Here is a 15,931-nt window from a genome sequence, read left to right on the forward strand (position 1 = left end):
GATGGAAGAACAGACAGATATCAGTCCATCTTTGTTGGTTACAAAAAATTTTTTACTCATACACAATACATATTTGTGAAATATAGCAGTCAGTAAGTTAAAAGTGAGCCACACTGTTTTTGATGTTATTTGTATGAATTTTATTCAAACACCTCAAATTTATTTAAACAAATTCTAATCAGTGACATATTCTACGAAGTCGTAAATTAAAATACAATTGTCACTCAAAGCTTGTGAGCACTGAAACATTTCAACTCTCTACACTTCTCTAAAGGATCTATAATCTACGTCTGTTTTGTTTGAGTACATAGGATACCTTAGGATGTAGGTTACATTACGGTTTCTCATATAGTCATTCATTCTTTTATATTTTTAAGCCCAAGACTCTTTCATGAAATCCCTTCTATCTTATCATCAAGTAAATGGTACCCAAGACTGTTACAGTTCCTGCAAGAAGCAGTAAACCTTTCACTGTCGATATCACTTGGACCAGTTGTTTCATCCTGGAGATCAGTCCAGACTTCTTTGATCTGCAAGAATTCCTCAGATACCGTAGCTGTCCTCGCTCTGTCATGTCATCTATTTTGTCCAGGAGTTCTTTCACCTGTTGGATGTTTCCTGCATCATGGTTGTTAAACACATGATATCGCCAACTGCATTTCTGAACTAATTTCTCCAGGTTCTTGTCCTCCTTGATGAAATGTTCCATGTCAGTGTCACCCAGTCTGTCTCCATAAGTGAAGAGCACCAAAGTGTGGTCCCAAATGGAGGGACACATCATTTTCTCTAGCGTTTCCATCCCTTTCTTCTCTTGTTCGGAGAGGCGTCCCAGTTGTAGGACAAGTAAGAAGGCATGGGGCCCTGGGGAGCTCAGCCGCAAAGCCTCTTCAAATTCTGCGTCCACCTCACTTTTAGAGAGCTCACTGTTGAAGAGTCCAGGGGTGTCCACCACTTTCAGCCTCTTGTCACACACAACACCTTCTCCCTTCAGGCATTTCAGAGTCACAGGTCTGAAACTTAGCTTGGATGCAAACTCTGGTCTTCCCAGGATGGTGTTCCCTGATGCGCTCTTACCCACTCTCTCCTGTCCTACAAGGACCATTGTCAGCTCAGAGCTGAGGCTAGACCCTGGAAACAAATCAGGTTATATTGGAATGAGTCAGAAAACTACAATTAAAAGCATAAGCCACTAGCAACAGCTATTGGTACAATAAACCTTAAATCTCTTAATTTTTTTTGTTTTTTGTTTTGATGATGTGCTTAAAATTGTTTTAAAATGAATAAACATGACAATATTTTGTGGGATAATAGTATTTATTAACATTGTGAATATAAAAACATGAATTTAATTAATATTCTGGCCTAGTGTTTATGGGGAGTAAGATTAACAAAAATAATTAACACTGAATTGATTACATAACTGTCAAATCAAGTGGTGGATTAGATAAAATGTTATTAAATGTTTCGTCAAATAAAATCAATACTTTTAAATGTCAAAGTGCACTTTTGAAGAGATTTTATTTGTTGAGAAGAGACTGTATTAGTTTTATTTAAAATGCCAATGTCCCAATGCAGTGGCAGGGACACTGTGCTGTAGGAGATGCCATCCTTCAGATGAGATGTTAAAACCGAGGTCCTCACTGTGGTCATTAAAGATCCCATGGCACTTATCGCAAAGAGTAGCATGTCCCCCGGTGTCCTGGCAAAATTCCCAACCTGGCACTCTCCGTCTGGCCACCTAATCATCCCCCCATGTAATCCGCTCAATGATTACACCCTGTCCAACTCGAGATGATGTGTGGTGAGCGTTCTGCCACAAAATGGCTGCTGTGCAAAACCCAGGTGAGTGCTACACATTGTTGGTGGTTGAAGTTAGTTTCCCCCCTTCTCTGAAGTACTTTGGGTGTCTAGATAAAGTATATAAATGTGATCCATTATCATTATTACAGCTGAACACAAAGAGTGGTGGCTGAAGAAAAATTTCCTCTGCATTTCCCATTTCCAGGGGCAGCCAGGAGCAGTGAGCAGCCCTTTACTTCAGTGCCACTTTATTTGAGTTAGCAACTGTTCTGAGATCTAAATCAAATGGTTCTGTCCATGCCCTCAATGCATATTACAATAATGGTGACCTTTTATCAACCAACAAAAATAAAACAATTTGCATAGTTTGATCAGCTCAAATATCAAAAGACATTCATTGTAAATTGCATTTCTCTAAAGTCTTACGAATACATACATCAGCAACATAAATTGTCACTTTCTGCCATAAATCTCATCACATCCGCTAAATCTGCTATTTGTGGAACTGCTGCTTTCCCTACCACGTCTTTCCCTTTATTCTACACTTTAGAACATACTCCTGAGCCTATCAGTTTAGCAAGTTTTCAGCACCGAAGTTTCAATAAAGGGGTTGTTTTTCTCAATTGCTTTTCTTGCTTCTTCCTTTGACATTGTTGGATTTTCCTTCATTAGGTTTTGCATCTCCTCTTCTATAGCTTTCTCAGTCCCCAGTAAAATGTCGTTTGTGTAATGACTCCCTCCATTTCTCTGTACCATAATGGTGATCTTGTCTGGTAGTTCGGGGACTTGAGATGAATCCTTGTTCCTGTTGTCAAAGGCATGGTGTCCCCCATGGCACTGCCTAACAAAGTCTCGAAGAGCTTCGTTATCACAGATCAGTTTGTCTACAGAAACTTCTTCAGCTTTTAGGTCCTCACAGTGGGTAAACAGAGCTATAGTGTAAGATTCTGCCTCTTTTTCAAAGAATATCTTGATGAGTTTCACAATTTCCTGTTCCTGCGAATCTGCCCACCTGGAGACCTCAGGAACACATGAGGACCAGGAGCAGAGACCATACACTTAGCAAAATCTCGAAATATCGTCTTGTTTGTTTCAGATAAACCTGGTATTTTGTCTGTCGTTTTCGATGGAGACACAATTGGTTTGTCAGAAGGAGTTTCAGTTGAAAATAAACCAGGAGCATCAACAACAGCTAGAGACTGCCCATTAAACGCTCGTTTCCTTTTGACACTTCATTGTCAATGAGGAAGAGGACATCCCCGTAGGATTTTTTTTTTGCTTCCCCTTAGGATGGTGTTTCCTGTAGTGCTCTTCCCAAATCTAGTCTTCCCAACAAGCACAATCTGAAGCTGTGGTTCTTCTGATTGTGGTTTTTCTGTTGGCAATATTCAAAATTGACATTCAGTTGTTGCAGTGTTTAATTGTTAACATACTTGCTTCTTGATTTGGCTAGTTATTTTTTATATATATATATATATCTATCACTGTGAGCCATAAGCTTATATCTACTTTTTTTGCGAATTTGTGCCATCTGAATAACTCATAATTCTCACATTAAAACATTTGCTATCTTAATTACTGAACAACAAAATAATAATAATAATAATATAATCTCACCTGGAGCAGCTTCTTGAGTAGCTGCAGGCGTTCTGCCCATCCATCTGTCCCTTATCCAAATTGTTTGTCCTGCTCAGGGTTGCGGGAATGCTGGAGCCTATCCCAGCAGTCTTTGGGCGGCAGGAGGGGAAACAGGCTGCCAGGGCGCGCGCGCGCGCGCACACACACACACAACACACCTAGGGACAATTTAGTATGGCCGATTCACCTGGCCCAATGCAGCGCATTAGGGTGTATGCCCGGGAACCGCCACAGCCGGGACGCGAACCCGTATCTCCTGTACCACGGGCGACAACGCTAACCAGTTGACTAAAGGGTCCGACCCGTTAGCCAAGGGCTAACGAGTCTTCTTATCCGTGCATGTTACAGTATATCAAATTAAACCAAGATTCTATCAGCTAGTATTCCAAGTCTATAACGTTTTACAACCTGAACCCAACAAGAATCAATCAGAAATTCAAAACACGCTTATTTTCTGTTATAACAACAGTGTTTTTAATGAGATAGCCGTAACAAATTATTATTAGGCTTTTTTTAGGCCCATAGGCTAATTGCCTTAGCCCCAGATGTTCCTACATACTTCTTATGTTTTATTTTAACTATTCGGATCATCCATCCATCCATTATCCGAACCGCTTATCCTGCTCTCAGGGTTGCGGGGATGCTGGAGCATATCCCAACAGTCATTGGGCGGCAGGCAGGGAGGCACCCTTGACAGACCGCCAGGCCATCACAGATCAGTTGCAACTATTTTCCAAGCAAGTAAAGTGCATGTTTTTATCATGTGTAACGTTACTGTTTAAACGGCGGATAAAAGCAGCTAGATAATGGCGACTGGAAAACAGACATGCGCTAAGCTAAGTTTGCTAGCTAGTATATAGTCTCGCTTTTTTACACCGTATAGGAATAGCCTACTGCTTACAGCATTCAGGTGATTTATCATGCTTGTTGTGCCACCATGTTAGGCCAGTTTCACATTGCCTATTTGGCACACTGCCTTGCCATAGCTAAGTTTAAGTGTCGCCACACAATTGAGGTTTTCGGCATTTTGTTTTCCTTTTTTCCCCCACTGTCTTTTTATTAGAAGCGAGTATTACAATAACAAACATTGAGACAAAAACAGAACACATTAAGGCATCATTATAAAGTAAGGATAATATAACAAAGTCTGACTCCATTCTCAGCGTGACATTACAATCAAAAAGCTTTAAAGACATAGGGTAAATGTAACATAACGAAATAAATGAAGACAATAACATTTTTAAACAGATGTATGCATAAAATTCAAGTTTCTTCAAAAAAAATTATTGTAGCATACTAACCATATGAACACATTTCTTATTATTTATAAGTTGAATAGACTCAAAATGCTTTCTGAATTCTGTCCTGAAATTTTGTTTTCCCTTTAATGTCCAAGGTGAACTGAAACGTGATGTCACCGCTGTGCCAGGAGGGATGTCAGGTGCCACAGCTGATACCAGCCCCGGCTCCAGGGCAAAATTGTTAGAGGGGCATTGTGAATCTTGCTGTCTTGCTGTCAAGTCCGTTTCAAAAGACAACTGCACCAAGTGCGCCTTCCGTTCATGGAACATGGTTAGCCTTTTGTCTGTAAAGACGTTTTCAACGCTGAGAACGAGTTTTCACACATGGCGGTTCATGCACTAAGGTGAGTGCATGTTTGAATGCAATAACACAACTTGGCATTGTGGTAGGTGAGGAGACTGGGAGATGGTCCAGTTATCATCACTGCTGACGTTGCCTCTTAGAAACTGGCGAGCAACCTCAAACTCGGATTCTAGAGCATCAGTTCCAGATAAAGCCAAGATCGGCTGTACCTGTGTGGCATCCAGAAAATATTCACTGCATGGGTCAAGTACTGATATAGTTTTAATCATTTCACGATTCCTCACACTGAAAGAACCTCCTCAGTTCATTATCTTGATGCTCTTCATCATCAATTTCTCTCTGTCCGACTCCTGCCTCAACCCCGAAGCTCTAGATATTTGTTCTGCATCCTTCTCCGTTTTTGTGGCCTTTCAGTATCGCACGCGTGGCACTGTTCCAGAATGGTGGTGATTTCACTCTCACAGTGAAGCTTTGCCACACATTCTGCCGCACTTTGGATGAATCCAAGACCAGAGAGAAGACCGGTGTTCTCTGCTTGTAAGAGTTGGTTGGGAGGATCACACAACAAAAGGATGTTTTTGCAGCATTCGTGCATATGAACTCAAATCTGCGGTCAGTAATGACCTTAATTAAACCCGTTGCCTCAAAGCGCAAATTAGCTCCCTGTTTGTAGCTGCTGTCAATTTCAGTCAATAAGGAACAAATTTACCAGGGGCTCGGAGTACAGCGATTACTGTGGCCAAATGTCCTGTCCAACGCTGTTCGAGAAGTCGTTTCCGTTTTTCCACCTTTGAAGTGAACTGCTACAGTGGGTTTCTTAAGGAACTCTTACAGTGTGCCACACACCACCAGAAAATGTTTGATTTATTTTTCATTTGACATAGCGTTGGTGACTACTAAATGTAGCTGGTGGTTGTAACAGTGGACGTATGGTATCTCTCTGTCCAACTTGTCCTGCAGAACCTGCTGCACACCACCGTGCTGTCCTGACATCACCGACACACCGTCATAGACTTGGCTAAGTATCTTAGATGGACCGAGTCCAACTCTCTGTAACTCAGACAGGATTGTGTTTGCTAGCGTCTGTGCATCACTAGTCTCTGCACTGGCTATGGTCAACAGCCGTTCCCTCACCTCATAATTTTCTGCTACAAATCGCAGAACAATGAAAATATTCTCAACCCCAGTTGGGTCCCGTGTGCCGTCCTCTTTAATAATATACCAGGACTCACCAATTATATCAACAATTTTCTCCGTCAATATATCACTCATTATGCGAATCAGATCGCTTTGTATGGTGTGATATATCATGCATTTTCAGGTATCATCATCAACATTTTCTGTAATTCTGGATCTTTCCTTAGAGTGTATTCAAATGAAGAGAGAAGCATGCCACAAATGCCCTCCTCTCTTGACTGAAACGCATCTTTGCTGCCCTGAAAAGCTAACTGGTTTGATGCCAGAAATTCTATCATATTGTAGCGAATTCAAGGGGCAGCCGCGGGAACCGCCACAGCCGGGACGCGAACCCGTATTTCCTGCACCGCGGGCGACAACGTTAACCAGTCGATTAAAGGGCCCGACTCGTTAGCCAAGGGCTAACGTGTCTACTTATTCTTGTACGTTACACTACCCCCCTCCTTCGGGAAACGCTTCCGATGGCCTCACGGTCCTTCACGATCTCACCATCCCACTTCTGACACCAATGTAGCAAATTAGGGGGGGCGCCCGGGAACGCCACGAGTCTCCCGCACCGCGGGCGACTACGTTAACCAGTCGACTAAAGGGTCCGATTCGTTAGCCAAGGGCTACCGAGCCTATTCATCCGTGATTGTTATATTGCCCCCTTCTTTCAAGATTCACGTTTCCGCGAATCGCCACAGCCAGGACGCGAACCCGGGCCTCCCGCACCACAAGCGACAACACCTCTCCATCCCCAGAGCGACGGACTGGTGGAAAGGTTCAGTCGAACGCTCACAACACAACTTGCTATTGTCACCTCACGGCACCAGCGAAACTGGGACTGTCATCTACCCCTGGTCCTGTGGGCGTACCGGTCGGTCGGCAGTACAAGAAAGTACTGGGTGTACACCGGCCGCATTCATGTTTGGGAGAGAACTTCGGACCACTGTGAACTTAGTCTTTGGCACGCCCCCTGGCACTGACCTTCCCAAGATACCCGGCTTCAATTACCTGCGGGACCTCCAACAACGTCTGGCCGAGGCACACGAGTTTGCTCTGCAGCATCAGGAACAGGCAGGTGCGAAACAAAAGCAGGCGTATGACGCTCGTTGTCAGGGCCGCTCCTTCACCCCGGGAGCGAAGGTGTGGGTCTTCAACCCAACTCGGAAGAGAGGAGTCTCCCCCAAGCTCGCCAGCCAGTGGGTGGGGCCCTGTGAGGTGTTGGAGCAGCTTTCGGATGTTGTGTACCGGGTGAAACTGTGTGTCCGGAGGAGGGTGGTAGTTCTGCACCGGGACCGTTTGGCACCTTACCGCCCCTTGGCTGAAGAACCTGCAGATCAGTTTAGCCCAGCGGGGACGGTCCCTCCTACACCCACAAGCCCTACCAACCGGACGGACAGTGGGGAACAGGGACCCGTGCCTCCGCGGCGGCGGACACGACTTCCAGGGACTTTGTTGTCGGCTGAGGACAGGCGACACGCTGGAGGGCGTAATGTAGCAAGGAGGCTACCCTGTTAGAATTGTGCCCTCCTGTTTTACCTATCAGGCACTGCGTTCAGATTGTTAGTGATGTCATTAAATGTTTTGCAAGTGTTTTATGTGGTTTTATGCGTTCATGTGATTACTATTTAATGTGGTATAATTGTAGTTATCATTCTGTTATGTTGTGTAACTTTGGTACTGAAACCATGATCAACATTGTTGTTCAGGTAGATCACGCCCATGTATTTTTTCGCATTTCTTTGAAGTTCCCATCTCTGCGTTAGTTCAATCAAGGAGACTGAAAGGTTACCTTTATCATTACTTCCACGTTCGCCACAATATCAGTGATAGTAGAGAGATAATAATGATTTCTCGCTAACTGCTCTGTGTTGACCATTGTTGATACCTTTTTGCCAGCGTTTGCTCGTCTCTCCCTCGCTTTCCATCCTGTCATATTCTCCATGTGTTCTATTGATGCAGCATGTTTGTTCAGGCCTCTGTCTCACTCGATCGCGTGCTTCCAGTGAGAGAATCCCATTTTGGTTAACACAGAGTCAACTGCGAACTTTCGGCAAGCGGAACAAAATGCTGCATCAGCTTTGACACTGTATTCAAACCACTCCCTGTGGTCACACCACTGGCTTACGAAAGATCGTTTCTGACCCTTAAACAAACGAACTGTGAATTTGCTAAAGGTGGGCTGGCAACCCAGTATCACACCAAAGCGTGTAATACACCCGCCGGTCCAACGTGTCAGTGTCACGGTTTGCCTCGTGCAGGCATGAAAAGTACACGCGTGTATGAAGGTGTATTGCCAGCAGGCGGCGATGATTAAGCGGTGAAGGCAGGTTAGGGTTAGGATTAAGGTTAGGGTTAGGATTAGGGGAGGGATTTTGGAAAGTTCTATATGCTTATTTTCCTCCGTAGGGAGTTGCTGGCATTCAGTTAATCATCACCCCCTGCTGGCAGTGCACCTTCATACACGCGTGTACTTTTCATGCCCGAGCGAGGCAAACCGTGACACTGACACGTTGGACCGGCGGGTGTATTACACGCTTGGCGTATTAACTCCCAAATCGTCCGGTACGAAGCTGCCAGTTGGAGAGCTACTGTAAGGATTGTTTGATGGAACGTTGCTACTTTTCTGACTGTTAGCCAAGGCTAATGATGGCTGTTGCTCCCCTCTCCATGCTTCGGAAGCAGTTCCCTGTTGCTCCTCGCTCTGTGGACTAGCCTCAGTAACTCCAGGTGTGGTTCCCTCTCCTTATTCGCTTCAATCATTTTGAGTTGGTAATTTGCTTTTGTCTACTTTGAAGACTCTTCTTATATCCATTTCGACTTTTGGTCAATTTGTGCGCAGCAAAACAGTGTACCGACTGAGCATACCTTGCCCTACTGAAACTTGCGAGACAGCTGCTGACGCAACAGGTGAAGGAAATAGGCAAAACAGATATGATTTGGATAAATTGAATTAAAAATTATAATTTGGTAAATAGCGCACCAACATGAAATAATGCAATAACGATTTTGATTTACTTAGAGAATTTAAACATCTTGAAATAATTTGCGTGGTGGGCATTGAATGTCGCTTGGGGGGGGGGGGCTAAGCCTCACTACAGTGCCCCCTGGAGCCGAGCTTGGCTGGTACAGTATACATTGCCACATTTTAACAATGCAGTTAAAAGGTATAAATATGGACGTCCGGGTAGCGTAGCGGTCTATTCCATTGCCTACCATCACGGGAATTGCCGGTTCGATTCCCCGTGTTACCTCCGGCTTGGTCGAGCGTCCCTACAGACACAAACGGCTCTGTGCATTACTCCATGACTTCCTTGCAGCGGTCATACCAGTTTCCTCTTTGTTGGCGTGTGCTATTTGTAGTGAGCAGGTTTTGATATGTAATGAGCGCGCATGCGCGAGTGTTGAGACTTGAAGATATGCCTAGTAAAAGGTCAATGTTATGCCTTGGTCTCCGGTCTATTCATTACTAATATAAGTACTATAAAGTACAAGACACTATTGACAATGGCATATTTTTCGCGATGCCTGCAAGATTTACCATGGATAAATGTCAACGACATACACAGAACTGTCGACAAACTTTCACCTGCAACTACCAGCAAACGGGTGAAACGTTTCAAGTTGTACATATTAAGTTACGTCCGTCCGACCGCCCAGTTCATCTGGACACAACGTTTATTGACATACGTTTCGTCACTAATCTAAGTGACCTCTTCAGTCTTAATTTATCTGCAGGTATCCCCACCCTTATAAACAACACTGCACAATCACAGCATTGTGTCGCCATCTCACAATGCTGTGATTGCAACATTCTACAGTCCTCTGTGAATAGTTGCATTGCTCCAGTAGGAGGTGACATTTAAATAAATTTTACATTTTCAAAACATTGAAGGCCATAGACAATACCTTTATATGAAATGTTACATAGTTTTAAGATGTTTGATGTCAATACTCCTTTTGTAGCTGTTTCACATTCAACTTTCATGCAATGTAGCTCCCACCAATGAATACACCTTCTGTTATGTAGGAAGTTTTGTAGTGTTGACCTTGACTAAAATTTCAAGAAATATTTTAAATTCAGTAAAATTTAAAGTTTGCTGTTATCAATACGTTCCACTCTAGTTTGGTGATTTAATGGTGATATTACATTTGCATGTGAATGCAGGATTTGAGTGAACCTGATTTCTTTAAAGAGCAAAGTCGCAAATAATACCCAAATAATACTGGGAAATATAATATTAAATGGTTTCATCAGAGAAACGATGTTTGCTGCCATTATAGTTTCAGTTTTCTTTAATATCTTCTCAGTGTTGAATATTTGCTGTAATTACAAAAATGTTCCTATAAACTCATCACCTATTACTCTAGGCATTGGAGGTAGTAGGGCTATGATATTGGTTTGACCTGCCTTAGAAAGGAATTTGTATACATACTTTTACATATATATATGTGTGTGTGTGTATGTATGTACGTATGTATGTGTGTGTGTGTGTGTGTGTGTGTGTGTGTGTGTGTGTGTGTGTGTGTGTGTATATATACACTCACTGGCCACTTTATTAGGCACACCTGTCCAACTGCTCGTTAACGCAAATTTCTAATCAGCCAATCACATGGCAGCAACTCAATGCATTTAGGCATGTAGACATGGTCAAGACGATCTGCTGCAGTTCAAACCGAGCATCAGAATGGGGAAGAAAGGTGATTTAAGTGACTTTGAACGTGGCATGGTAGTTGGTGCCAGACGGGCTGGTCTGAGTATTTCAGAAACTGCTGATCTACTGGGATTTTCACGCACAACCATCTCTAGGGTTTACAGAGAATGGTCCGAAAAAGAGAAAATATCCAGTGAGCGGCAGTTCTGTGGGCGAAAATGCCTCGTTGGTGCCAGAGGTCAGAGGAGAATGGCCAGACTGGTTCGAGCTGATAGAAAGGCAACAGTAACTCAAATAACCACTCATTACAACCGAGGTATGCAGAAGAGCATCTCTGAACGCACAACACGTCGAACCACGAGGCAGATGGGCTACAGCAGCAGAAGACCACACCGGGTGCCACTCATGTCAGCTAAGAACAGGAAACTGAGGCTACAATTCGCACAGGCTCACCAAAATTGGACAATAGAAGATTGGAAAAACGTTGCCTGGTCTGATGAGTCTCGATTTCTGCTGCGACATTCGGATGGTAGGGTCAGAATTTGGCATCAACAACATGAAAGCATGGATCCATCCTGCCTTGTATCAACGGTTCAGGCTGGTGGTGGTGGTGTAATGGTGTGGGGGATATTTTCTTGGCACACTTTGGGCCCCTTAGTACCAATTGCGCATCGTGTCAACGCCACAGCCTACCTGAGTATTGTTGCTGACTATGTCCATCCCTTTATGACCACAGTGTTCCCGTCTTCTGATGGCTACTTCCAGCAGGATAACGCGCCATGTCATAAAGCTCGAATCATCTCAGACTGGTTTCTTGAACATGACAATGAGTTCACTGTACTCAAATGGCCTCCACAGTCACCAGATCTCAATCCAATAGAGTACCTTTGGGATGTGGTGGACCGGGAGATTCGCATCATGGATGTGCAGCCAACAAATCTGCAGCAACTGCGTGATGCTATCATGTCAATATGGACCAAACTCTCTGAGGAATGTTTCCAGTACCTTGCTGAATCTATGCCACGAAGGATTAAGGCAGTTCTGAAGGCAAAAGGGGGTCCAACCCGGTACTAGCAAGGTGTACCTAATAAAGTGGCCAGTGAGTGTATATATATATATATATATACATACACACACACACAAACACACACACACTCCAGGACATACATGCATACATGCATACATACATACATACATACATACATACATACATACATACATACATACATACATACATACATAACTTTGTTAAAAGAAACACTCAACGGTAGGGAAAGTTCTCTACAAATACGGGGCAAAATAATCCAGTGAGTCAACTTTTTTTTAATTTTTATGAGACAGTTCACACCTGTTTCATGCTTATGATTGCTTACAGCATGAAACAGGCGTGTACTGTCTCATAAAGAATTTACTTGACTCACTGGATTATTTTATATATATATATATATATATATATATATATATATATATATATATATATATATATATATATGTGTGTGTGTGTGTGTGTGTGTGTGTGTGTCTGTGTGTGTGTAAAACCATTTATTGAGCGAAAGGGGGAGAGAGCGAGAGAGCGAGAGCGGGAGAGAGAGAGAGAGAGAGAGAGAGAGAGAGAGAGAGAGTGTGTGTCTACGTGTGTCTACGTGTTACTTGGGGTAAATTGCCGTGCATTGTTGCCCCATACTTTGCACTGTGCGTAGCTGGTCTGTTGCAATAAGGGGAAACAGCGAGTGTGCTCGAGCAACGACGGAGTTTGTGTTCTCGCGTGATTGTGAAGGACGCGCGCGTGTCCGCTCTGTTCCACGTCTTTACACTGGGAATCAACCAGTGTCCGTCATCAATGTGCACTGCCCTGTCTGCCGTGACCGCGACGACTTAACATGTAATGTCGCATGTTCCTGAGGTCTGTCGTCTCTCATCTCTTGGTGTTTGGCGGTAGAGATCCCGTTAAAACAGCAACACGCTGACATACCGTGCAACGCAGTCAAACTCAAAACCCACGTCTAGTAACGATCATCGCTGATATGCGACGACTGCAAAGTTATATTAATTATTATAATATTTATTATTATGATATTTCCTCTGAATAGTAAATTAAATATACTTACGTGGGGGAAAATGTTTGCTGGCCATGTTTTTCGTCGTAAAGGGAGGCGACCTCTTTCCTTGCAGATCCCGTCAGTGGAAACGTTTTGAAGATAAGTTTCATTTTCTCGATAGCCTCCTTCCGGCTTCTCTAGTCCCCTCCCCCACTTACCTAACCAAATAAGGACACTCGTGAACTTGACTGACAACTTTGCAGGCTATTTAATTATAATACCATGTATTTCCACTCAACACCCAACATTAATAGTCCATGGGCCAGACGATATTTCGGTACACTCAAGGTGGCAAAACTTACTTATAATTTTTGAAAGGATCCATGTCTGTAGATGATATTTTGGTATGATAACCATTCCTGAGTGGCAGCTGTATCACAGTTATCAGCTCATGAAGTTAACCACCCGCTAAACTAAATTGCATTTTAGACGCTGGTGCATATCCTGGTTTAGCCTCATGGTCAGGACATTGTTCAATGTTCTATAATATTGTCTTTGGTATTATTTTAAAGGGGACCTTCTTAGCTTTCATTCAAGCCCTGTTGTGGATATTTCTCACAAATATAGAGGTCACTTGAGCTCTTCAACCCGTCAATAACACACATCTTTCTGCAATTTTCGCCTAAACTATATACTTTCTTTTAGCCCTGTGGCATCTAGGAATATCAGGGACACAAAACACAAAAACTGGAATACTCACAGGACTGTAAAGATTCAGAAAATGTATAATATACCCATACTATTTCATTGTGTGAGGTGATTGTGAGCCTTAAATGAGAACTAGACCAAAGCCAGTTAGGTCACAAACTGGTCTCTATACATTTGTTTAAATACACAATCAAAATACATGATAAAAAGGAATACCATAGTGAGGTAATGAACTATTTTAATATTTTAAACAACATTGACATTTACATATACTTAGTCAATGATACATGTAATCCCATATCATTAGTGGGTATATGTAATGGTAATGGGTAGGGTAATGGGTATATGTGAATATGGTTACATTATTGTTATCAAGCTCTGGGTAACCAAGTCCAGAATCAACATCCTGTGCATCAATAGACTACTACCACAGTAATACCATCAGAATCATCACACTGTCATTCATCAAACTGCTTGTTTCTCTCATCATCTGACTCCCCAAGTTCAAAGTCCAGTTCTGGACCATCCTGCTGTTTTTGGTTACTGCAGGTCTGTAACCTGCACATGTCTGTGCATGGAAGTCCATTTGACAGGCACATGCAGCTTGGCATTTTGCATGAATGCAAACACTTGCATGTTAGCATTTCCAAGACCACATCTGGTGCAGGTGGGGAGCGCATCCAGTAAATGGCCAGCTTGCCTTCATCGTCTGTCCATCCATACTCAGTAGGGCTTGGCACCACAGGGTTAGCCTGCAGACAGCACTTCCATATTGCTGCCTGATAGTTGGCTCGTTGAACATGCATAAAGAGACAGTCTCTACATGGGGGCAGCTGGCTGGACTCAACCTCTCCCCTTTTGGTGCAGAAGAGCTGGTAACGCAGTTTGTTCACCTCAGCAGTGCTGCTATTAGCAACATACATCCGACAGGTGAACTGCTCAATTTTCTGGAACAGCTCATCACTCACATTCCATGTCTGTCCCAGTTGACTAAAAGTCTCTTGGCAGGAAGTGTGCTTTCTCACTATCTTCAGGGCATTCAGCTTCCCTCGACCAGCGAATGCACTGACAGTGTCGCAGCCTGTGAAGGCATGTAAGCCAATTAGGCTGTCACAGATGCTGTCTCCAAGTGAACTTGCCAGTTTGGTGATGTCGACAAACCGTGTGCGGTTCTGAGTCCCACACTTCTGGTAGATGGACAGGTGATGTCCTTCTGGAAGCCAAGACAAAGCACCATGACATCAGTGTCCTCAGCTGTGATGATAACTGACTTTGAGCCCGCATTTGCTGCATGCAATGCATGCAGGAGCAGACGGGTGTCAGCTTCTTCATGTGTGGAGTGCAGTTCTGCTGCTTCCTCACACCCATCTTCTGTCAACTTGTAGCAGGTTTCCTCACAGGTCATGTACAACACCTTGCCATGCAGCATAGCTCTGTATCGTGGGAGTTTCCACTCTTCCACCAGAAACTTGATGAGACTGGTCTTGTTGGAGGAACTGCACAGAAATTTTCTCCACTGCTGGACGTGGTGTCCCCCTGCAGGATTCTTGTACTGGAGAGTGATGTCTCCACCCCGGTTCAGTCGTTCAGCATCTTTGATCGAAGTCTGGTGATAGACATCAAAAACAACATCAATCCTCCCACTCTGTGCTCCCTCATGGAGGACCTGGGTCAAGGCTGACTCTGCCACCTGTGCAAAGGTTTTGTTGTTGCCATTCATTTTTTGGACCAGGCTCATCCCATCAAGGAGGGAAGTAGATGGGATTGGGATGTCTTCTGCAGGAGATACATTCTTTTCAAGCTCTCTGGCAAGTGCAGCCTTGTTTGTTTTTCGTAAGGACCCATCAGCATTTGCCAGTGCCCATGGTAGTGGGCCCAGTGGGTAGGCAAGGACATCCTTCAGATTCACCTTCCTGCTTTCAGCCACCAGGATCATGTGACTGAAAAGGTTTCTATCTGCCTTCAGAACCACATCCTGTGCTTTCTTTCCATGAGCTTGTTTTGTGCTGACATTGGAGAATGTTTTCAGACTTTGCTTGGTCATCTTGTCGTGGAATTTCACAGGTGGTGGGTCTGCATCTAACCTTGTTTGCTGGAATGCTTGGTAGGCCTCTTCTCCTTTCTCAAGAGCTCTCAAGAGATCTATGGTCACATCAGGTGGAGCCATGTTGCCAGTGGAGAGGCTAACCAAATCAATCTCATCAGGGGACATAGGATTGAGCCAGTTATTCTCCATAAGATCCATGAGAGACTGGACATCTGCTTCATCTCTCTTGATCCTTGGACTCTGTAGATCTGGATGAG

General features: G+C 43.7%; 1 protein-coding gene across 1 annotated transcript in view; it reads right to left on the minus strand.

Annotated features, from left to right (window-relative positions):
* LOC130119767 (uncharacterized) overlaps positions 1-13,102 on the minus strand; it is a 63,401-nt gene extending 50,299 nt beyond the window's left edge. The window contains exon 1 of the mRNA XM_056288369.1: positions 12,989-13,102. Within this exon, the coding sequence (XP_056144344.1) occupies positions 12,989-13,013 (25 nt within the window). The 5' untranslated portion in view covers positions 13,014-13,102. The remainder of the gene's footprint in view (positions 1-12,988) is intronic.
* Between the last annotated feature and the right edge of the window lie 2,829 nt (positions 13,103-15,931).

This window comes from Lampris incognitus, chromosome 10 (genome assembly GCF_029633865.1).
Source record: "Lampris incognitus isolate fLamInc1 chromosome 10, fLamInc1.hap2, whole genome shotgun sequence".
In the NCBI taxonomy this organism is placed as follows: Eukaryota; Metazoa; Chordata; class Actinopteri; order Lampriformes; family Lampridae; genus Lampris; species Lampris incognitus.